The following is a 10000-nucleotide window of genomic DNA, read 5'->3' as shown; positions in this document are numbered from 1 at the left end:
GGATAAAGGCGCTAAATAAGTGCAGTCCGTTTGCAGTCCGTTCTAAGACACACTGACCTGCTCAGTACTGAAGGAAACACATGAGCCATTTGATCATGTGGTCTCCATGCCCCCAGCTTGTAACAAGGAGAGCGTCACATGCACTGGGGTAATAGCACCATCTAATACTATATGCATTTATGGAAAGTAGAGCCGGGGGTATAAAACATACACTAATGTAATCGGGTATGTCTACTACAGCATATATATACTCTCAATGTCCAAACATGTAAATTCTAGGGAGATGAATATCGCCATGGGGACCACACAGGCTTGGCTTGCTATAGTCTCAACCTGTTGATATTAAACTCTTTAAAAATGCGCGAAACAAACAAACAAACAACAAGTAAGGAGAATATCATAAGATGTTCTTCTCTCATTCAGGTTTTCTGTATTTCTGTTCATAACAATTCTGTAGTATGTGTAGAACTTATCACTGCAGTTCTGTAGAGTGTTGCTTTTTACCTGCGTAATGGTAGTGGTGGTCTAGTGGATAGTGAGTTGGACTTGTGATCGGAAGGTTGTGAGTTCAAATCCCGCCTGAAGCCACACCACTACTAGTGTGCCCTTGGGTAAGGCACTTAGCCCTCAGTTACTCCAGGGGGAATGTCCCTGTAATTCGTAATTGTAAGTCGCTTTGGATAAAAGCGTCTGCTAAATGGCAAAATTATTAAACATTTTAAAATTAATTTAATTAATTAATTAATAAACCTGTACTCTAGTAAAAACATGGTATTTATTTATTTTTTACAAAGCAATTTAGTAAAACATCTTTACTAGGGACCAGTGCTAGTTGTACAGTGATTACATTTATATAGTAATGGAGTTTAACCCTTTTTGTTATTACACAAGTGGAGTCACCAAATCACTACTCAGCAATTACAGCTTTACTTCTTTAACAGATTCTGCCATAGACACTGTCATCTGACTGACCATTTGATTCCACAGACACTGCCATTTAGTATTATACTGTTATTGTACTGATAGTGTAGTCCAAGTCCTTTCTTCAAAGACCATAATGGACTGCACTTATATAGCTATGCCTTTATCCAAAGCGCTTTACAATGGCCTCTCATTCACCCGTTCACACACACATTCACTCAACTGGTTTTCACTTGAAGACCGAAGGCAATCTCATTGGTTACAATTTATTTATAAATGTATTTACTTTAAATATCCCATGTATTTAAAAGTTTACTTGGTCCCCCGTAGTTCTCCCTATCCACTCAGACAACATCAAAACCTCTTTTTCTGTGTTCCCAGATACCGAAAAAAATTAGGTCGTAAATCATTTGCCTACAAGGCCCCTAGTGATTGGAACAATCTCCCTTCCCCTTTAAGGTCCATCACATCCTTTCAATCCTTTAAATCATCTTTACTTTCCTATTTAAAAAAGCCCTGCTCATGTTATTAATTATGTGGGGGGTTTGGACCGGCTAGTTTTCAGGTTGTTTGTATTTGTATTTTCCTTTAATTTGCTCTCTGTTGTTGCCAAATTCGACTACTTGCTGATGTCTTCTGATAATTATATTATGTATGTATCTGACTGTTGCATCTATATATTGCGGTTGGGTTGTAGTGGTGGGTTGTGGAGTGATGACGGGCTGTGCGTGTGAGTGTGTGTGTAGGTGCTTTGTATTGTTATTTGTTATGTGTTACTATTATGTTTGTATCGTCATATGTGAGGACCCCCTCGAAAATGAGAAGATTCTTCTCAAGGGGCTTACCTTAAATAAACAATCTCAATCAATCTCAATCATTCACACACCAATGGCGGCCAAGCTACCATGCAAGGCGCCGGCCGGCCCGCTCACTGGGAGCAATTTGGGGGTCAGTGTCTTGCCCAAGGACACTTCGACATGTGGCCAGCCGGGGCTCGACTCGAACCGCCGATCTGACAACCTTGCGATCATTAGACGGCGGCTCTACCTCCTGAGCCACAGCCGCCCAAGACCAGTCAAAAATCATCTCCTGACTACACTTGACTGTATGTCACCATGTTTGTTTATACAGCCATAAGGTACCTGGTCTGTCTGGCCTCGCTAGTGTCCTGTTGAATGAGTCTGTCACTAAGAATAAGCACCACCTCAGAATGGGCCAGGAGGAACCCCAGTGGCACCACGCCCCGACCTCACAGATGGCTGGTCCAGACAAGGCCAAGGGTGGTCTCAGGGGATGGGGCACTGCTGTCTGATGGGATACTGCTGTCTGGAAAGTCTTTGAAAAATAAACCATGTTGCATTTGTTGATAGGAAAAAAAATATTCCCAGTGGACGTTGTCCTTAATGGCTTTGCTGAACGCTCCACACAGAGAATCCATCATATAGTCTCGAAGCAACACCTCTCAACGAGCAGGTTAGGCTCCTAGCAGTTTTTAGATGTCTCATCATGGTACTCTCTTGGTGACACCGATGAACCAGTTGTGCTAATAGCTCACGACTTGGCAGTTGTGACATTTGTGAAAGTTTTCATAGCATTAACAGTTTAACACCAAAGCAACACTTTGTGGATAAAAACAATGTTCGCTAGCAAAGATAGAACCATGCAACCATGACAATTATGTTGACACTAGGCACTGACATTATTGACAAATGAAATGTTAGAACATTTGTTTGAATCCCAATTGCAGAAGGAACCAAAATAGACTGGTCCTCTGTGGCTCAGTTGGTAGAGCATGGCGCTAACAACGCTTAGGTTGTGGGTTCGATTCCTCCTGGGACCGTATATACTGAGATGTATGCACTCACTGCAATGTAAGTCGCTTTGGATAAAAGTGTCAGCTAAATGGCGTACTGTAGCCCAATACTACGGTATGTGTGATTTGACGCGCCTTAACGTCAAGTCCAAGGAATGATGATATGTTTTGAATGGTTTACCTTAGTGTGTAGAGAATCTTCCCGTCATTCCATATTCTGAGCAGCTGATTGGGTGTTGTAATCCAATGGGAATCTGCATTCTTGGAATTCCTGAAGATGGTATCCGGTAGCCAAATGAGTCCAACCATGTTGCTGTTCAAAGTCAATATCTTCATTGTGCTGTTGTATCTGAGGCGGCTGTCTGTCCATGTCTGAGCAAAGATTATGTCAATTTGGTATTCCTGGGGAGAAAGGAAAAGATACTGCATGAAGGCATGTAAAGTGAGTTTAAATATAATATGAGGGGAAAAAATAACAAAAAAAGACCAATTGACATACTGTACTGCATATATTGATTTGCTGTCTACAAGACAGAAAAACAGCATGGCTATGAAGATGTTTTGGACAATGTTTATAATGAACCAACTGGAGAGTCAACAGATAATGCCCAAATAATTCAACTTTGGATTCATCTGTCAAAAGCACATTGTTCCAGAAGTCATGGTGTTTGTCTAGCAAATTGGTGTTCTCTGGCAAATTTTAGTCTTGCCCTTTTTTTGATAGTAAGGGTTTTTTCCGTGCACACCTCCTATGAAAATCAAACTTGTGCAGTCTCTTTCTGATGGTAGATGCATGTAGTTTGACATCAACTGTGGCAAGAGCTACCTGTAGGTCCTGTGATGACATTAGGATTGTTGGAGACTTCTTTAAGCGTCTTGCAGGATGCTCTTAGGCTGAACTTGCTAGGACGACCTTGCCTGGCCATGTTGTCAGTTGTTTTAAATGTTCTCCACTTGTAAATTATTTTCTGGACAGTGGAATGGCTGATTTCTAATTGTTTGGAGATTTTTAAAATCCCTTTACAGACTTGTACGCATCTACAACCTTTTTTCTGAAGGTCTCAGAGAGCTCTGTTGATCTCACCATGGTGATTGCCACTCAGCAATCAAGAGAACCTAATAAATCAATCAAATCAAGAGCAAACCAAACTAAATGGCAGAGGTTTAATGAAGACAGGTGTGGTGGAATAATATGCCTGATAAGACATTTTATTTATTGATAAGAACATTCATTTCCCTTTAAGACTGAATTCACAAGAGTAAATAAACAGTCAGAGTGAAATCAACACACTAACGACCGCAGTCTACGCCAGTTCTCTTGCTGTCGAAGCGTGAAGAACCGTCTCCAAACAAGCCCTCAAATTGCCTTGGTGGCGAATCTCACAGGACTCAGGACAGGACAAGCACACCTTCTCACATGACTCAGGACAAGCCTGACAGGACAGCCTAGTCCACTCTTGGGACATCATTCTTTCAAAGGACTGAAATCACTGTCAGTCAGTTAGACCAGACCCTCTTAACCGTGTAGTATAAAAACACAGATGGTTTGTATGGTTCACGAGTTATCACAGCGTGGGAATGTTGTGGTTCAGCCCCTGGTTACCACTCTGTGAAATACCCTGGTGTCTCACAGACACACAGACTCAGGTGCTCTGCCTCTCGACTCCCAGCGTGGCTTTATTAGAGCTGCTTCCATCCAGAATTCAGAGGGGAGGCAGGTCGGCACGCTGCCTTGGGTGGAGGTCAGGACCAGCCTTTAGTTGCTAACATGGATTACGTGGCTGAGCGCTCAGAGAAGGAGTATTGGGGGAAGACCCAGAGAGGTGAACGGAGGTAAACATAGTTCTGTGGGTCTGGAACCCATTAAAGGATTTACTTGGTTCCACTCTCTCAGTCTTACCGTACCAAGTTCACAGATTACACCGACGCATCACAGTGGTATCGAGGCGGTTCTGAGAGATCCAGTAGCTCAACACACAAGACCCCTGGTGGTCAAGCACACTCAGGCCACGGAGCTCTTCAAATATGCATCGTCATCATCATCATCATCATCATCACCAAGCTTTACAGAATGACTTGTTAGCTTCTAATCAATCTTAATCATATCCAGCTGCCGTTAAAAGCAAACTCATAAAGGAAACCATGTGTCCTGATGTTTTTTTTTCATATTCCTTGATTATATTGCATTTGGAGAACAGGTCAAGGCAACAGACTCAGTGTGAGGGGATAATGTTGGTAGCATAAAGTCAAGTCTTAAATATTTTCATAAAGTCAAGTCTTAAATAATTTCATGAAGTCAAGTCTTAAATATTTTCAAGGCAAGAAGTCTTAAATATGCCCATGCACTGTGTAGTTTGCTAATTACATGTTCATATCCAGTTATGGAAGGTTGAGTCTTAAGTCCAACTGAAATAAGGTTGAAAACAACCTGTGCTACCAAATACAATACATAAACAACAACATAAAAACCGTAAACAACATGACACCCCCCACCCCCCTGCTCCCCATCACACACACCTTCATTCTACTGTCCGCTACTCGTGAGACCAACTGTTGTCTGACCTTTCCCCATCTCCCCAGCACTATGCACCTTGATTCTAATACCATTCCAATTAGACCAACGACGACAACAACAGGCTTTAATTGTGACCTTTCATTGGACAGAGCTGAGGGGAAGATGACAGGAACTGGGGCATTACCTTGGGACCAATGACCAGGACTGGGAATGTAATAACCCTTATAAACTAATATGAATATGTCACATCTGGACACAAAGAGCATGCAGATGGTCGGACAAACAGAGGGAGGAAAACTTGACACTGGAACACTCATCACACTGAACGACACTCAGAAAACACTCTCAGTGTTTTCCTCTCAAATGTTACCACAACAAAGGACATCTTCTTTTTTTTTAATAGAATTTCTGAATTTACTTCTTATGGACTGACTTATATAGCGCCTTATTCCAAAGCGCTTTACAACAGCCTCTCATTCACCCATTCACACACCCATTCACACACCAATGGCGGCAAGCTGCCATGCAAGGCAGTCGCTCGAATGCTGACCTTTTGATCATTAGACGGCGGCTCTGCCTCCTGCGGCCACAGCCGCCCGCCCTTCTTATATTGCTCACATTCTTATAAGCCCATCTACTGCAGTAAACCTGCAGAAAGCTGTTCATGAAATTGAGACATCCACATGTCCTACTTCTACATGTTCCTCCCTCAGAGGCTAGGGTCCAGTGGGACTGCTATAGAAAGGCTGCTGAGGTTGAATATATCATCTTAGATGTTCTTCCAGGATGCTAAGTGAAGATACGGCCAATATGATAAATCAGAAATGAACGAGACAGCAGAAACGCCCTCCTTAAGGAACCAAACTGACTGAGGTAAGAACACGAACATCTGCATTATAGAAGCGAGTCTTGTTTTAGTAGCCGAAAGAAAGTGAATGCATACCTTGGCTGGTGGCTTATAATGGTAACAAGAGAGGCTGTATGCACACAGAGACATCGACACTACAAGTAGAAAGACCCAGCCAGGGTGAGACTGAAGAATTATCGAAATATCGTGACGTTAGAATTATAAGGTTCTATCTCCATTTTTGGTAAAACATTGTTTTATTTGTTTACATAATCTGATCCATTAGGTGTTTATTAATGCCTGTGTGGTGTTATTTTTTAAAATGTTGACATTTCTTTAGTTAGTAATGCAAAGATTTAATAAAATACAAAGATTTCCATCTCACAAAACATAATGGAATGTAAAAACTTTGACGCTCAATATCTCTGAACTCCCCTAAACGGAGATAGAACATAGATAGATCATTCTAAGCTCACGATATCTCATGGCATGAACTTTTGACTCCCAGAGATACGTATAGTGGAGACAGAGCCAGTGTTGGACCACATGTCAGTGTCCCCTGGTGTCGCCTATAGTATAATTAGGCAACAGAGATGGAACACGTCACACATAGCATCTACATAACATTAGAGAAACACATTTGTAAGCAGAAACATCAGGACACAGAGGAGCATATCCCAACATGGCTTCCCATGATCATTAAAGGCACTGTCAGAGATGTAATTCAGCTCCTACCCCTGTCTTTAGAGACCATAATTCGGATTTTATTGAATACATCTATTTTTTTTCCTAGGGACAATTACATTTTATTTCGTAATGGAAATATTTTCATATTCAATTTTTAAACGACGGGGACGAGGGAGAATATTACTCATTACAGTAAATGGTTTAACTCGGAGTCGTCTGTGTGTGCAGAATAATTTTCCAGCAGACTTCCTGTCATCTGAAATGACCTGCATACAAATGAGAGATTTCCCTCATCAGAAAGTGGCGTAGCTCGCTTTCGCTCCGCGGTTCAACACAGAATAAACTGTGGTAATCTGAAGCTGGCCTGCAGACCCCCCCCTATGCCACTCACCATAATGATATGTCTGTACTGTTCCGCCATGCACATGCCACAACCATTTGATTTGTGTGAAATACGTACGTGGGGCTAAAGATTCCTTGTCCTGACACACTAATTAAATACCCAGCATCGTTTATCATTTCTAGAGAATGTGAGGCAGAAATAAAACCCAGATGAATAAAGGATGAACCGGGACGGTGGCAGGGTGTTACACAGTGACTTGGGTCACAGAAGAATATATTTGTGTGGCATAAGTGGGGTCTGTGTTAACCAGGTGATAATAGAAGTGCAGGGGACTCTCCTCTTTACTTTACTGAATGTCTAAAGTCAGAAAAAGAATAGAAAAAGTGTGGGAGTGCCCCGCGGTGGCGTAGCGGTCTAAGCACTAGCCACTAGTGCAAGCTGCCCACCGGGGACTGGGATCGAATCCCGGTCTCGCCAGATCCGGATATGGCCGGGGCACACACAGGGAGCGGCATATTGAGCGGCCGCTCCCGAGGGCGGTATAGGAATATTTCCGGACAAGGATCCGTCGCGCAACAGCGCCCCCGGGGTGCCGGAATAACGGTGCTGGGCTCGAGGAGCCAGTCAGCTAGTCTGCCTGGCGGCCTCCTCTGGGACTGCCGGCCACGGGGTCGTGCGGCGCATCCTACGCAATAGGCAGGGTGCTATTGGATGCTAGGTTGGGTTCAATTGGATACCAAATTGGGTGAAAAAGGGATAAAATCTGAAAAACAAATGTAAAAAAAAAAAAAAAAAGTGCAACAGCATAAGTAAAGGTAACAACAACTTCACGTGAAACTCTCGTGTATCAACAGGCATGACTAACTCTAAACACCACCCAGAAAGCCCCTGGGTTGAACTCTCAACTCCTCGTCTTAAAGGTACCTCCTCCATAGTGTCCAGTGAATGTCTTATGTACAGTGGGTCACCACAAAAGAATAGAAAAAAAAAACAGTCTCTGTGACAACAATAAAAACTACGCTCATAGGGTAGCAGAGCCATTTTATATATTCTTCTAGTGTCATTTGTGTGGAAAAGGGTCTGGATCGCTTCATAATGCATGTCGTGCAATCTTCCTATCATAACAATGTTCCTTTTGGTGATGATTGGATGAGCAATCCGCAGCTCCTTCTATGAATTTGAGAGTGGTTACATTTCTCCAGCCCCATCGCTCAGCTGTTTACCCCAAAAAGTGATGGGAGGCTGATGTTGTTTGAATCCCAGATTGTCCCTTTAGGAGGGAGATCCACTCTCTTAGGGTGAGAGAGCTGTGTGCTGCTCACTCTCTGTAGATGGAGAGGCACGTTGATGTACTAGCGAGGGACTAACAGGATTGTGTCACTCATGATAGATAAGTCTCAACTTTATTGTCATTGAACAGAGCACAAGTACTGAGACAATGAAATGGGGTTTGTGCATACAGCCGCCCCCTCCTCCAGGGAGACACACACGTGCATGTAAATGGACTGACTTATGTGGCGCCTTATTCCAAAGCGCTTTACAACGGCCTCTCATTCACCCATTCATACACACATTCACACACCAATGGCGGCAAGCTGCCATGCAAGGCGCCGGCCCGCTCACTGGGAACAATTTGGGGTTCAGTGTCTTGCCCAAGGACACTTCGACATGTGGCCAGCCGGGGCTCGAGCCACTGATCTGCCGACCTTGCGATTATTAGACGGCAGCTCTACCTCCTGCGCCACAGCCGGCCACGCATGAACACGTCTCCCCCCCCTCCCCCAGGGAGAACAGAGCTCTTGACTCTGGGCACAGGGTCTGCCATCTTCGGCGCGTTGGAGCAGTTAAGACTTAAGTGCCTCTAAGACAGCAGGGAAACGGTATGAATCTGAATCAATAATTGAATCCAGTACAGTAGACAGGTACTGTAAACAAGCACTGAAATACAACATACCGTAGTTGTCGCCTACTTCAGTGATAATACTGGGAGAACACCCCCCATAGATGCCATCCAGTCCAGTGTTGTAGTAGGTGATGAATGAATGAATGAATGAATGGACTTTATTGTCATTGCTACAGTACAGGTACCAAACAACGAAATTTAGGAGGGGTGGCTCCCCTGGAAAAAAAAGAAAAACACTTTTAGAAAAAGAATAAAATCACAAGAAGGTAAGGAGCTGGTTTACATAAATAAAGGCTATGTACACAATCCACTGTACTATACTGCACAGATAGTCAACTAGGGTTGTCATATTGCACAAAAGTATTTTTTCACGTTATTTAAAGTGTCACAGTTTGCAGGCTTGAAATGTACATGTTTGTGCCTCAGCACTAGCTGCCATACAATCCGTCCGGACTGTCCTGGGCCCAGAACTTAGGCCTTTGCTGTGTTCAGGGCCTTGACGGCCCTGTGGTAGAAGCAGTTCTTCAGTCTGTTTGTCTTAGCGCAGGACTACACCGTATACCCACTAGGAAAGGCCAAGGATTTCCATATACCCACTTAAAAATGTGTGAGGATACGTAACGGCGTTTTGTGACAGAACTTTCACTTTCATTCATAACATTCACCCCGTCTGTGTTACGAAGCACTTGACTTTTGGACCATTGGGACTGACTATAGTGTCATTTATCGGAGATGCGACATGAAATATGTCAAAATGCAGCACTATCATGCACAGATCAGCCTTATAACATGTAATGTTAGATACAGTACATAACGTTAGACAGGGAGCGCAAATGTATTTTGATGGCGTTCCGAAATGAACAATATGAGGCTGGGAGGGGAAAATCACAATATACCCACTAGAAACAACTAGACTACACCACTGCTCACATTCGTATAAGCCCATCTACTGCAGTAAACCTGCAGAAAGC

The 10000-nt window shown here is 43.3% G+C and overlaps 1 protein-coding gene across 1 annotated transcript in view; it reads right to left on the bottom strand.

Moving 5' to 3' along the window:
• Window positions 1–10000, bottom strand: part of gabrg3 (gamma-aminobutyric acid type A receptor subunit gamma3) — a gene marked incomplete at both ends in the record, with an annotated part of 93049 nt that overhangs the window by 28353 nt on the left and 54696 nt on the right. Inside the window, one exon of the mRNA XM_080536204.1 lies at window positions 2916–3136. Within this exon, the coding sequence (XP_080392330.1) occupies window positions 2916–3136 (221 nt within the window). The remainder of the gene's footprint in view (window positions 1–2915; window positions 3137–10000) is intronic.

This window comes from Nansenia antarctica (assembly GCF_963989245.1).
Source record: "Nansenia antarctica genome assembly, chromosome: 7".
In the NCBI taxonomy this organism is placed as follows: Eukaryota; Metazoa; Chordata; class Actinopteri; order Argentiniformes; family Microstomatidae; genus Nansenia; species Nansenia antarctica.
The sequence above is the reverse complement of the archived record's forward strand: the minus strand, read 5'-3'. Positions and strand labels throughout refer to the sequence as shown.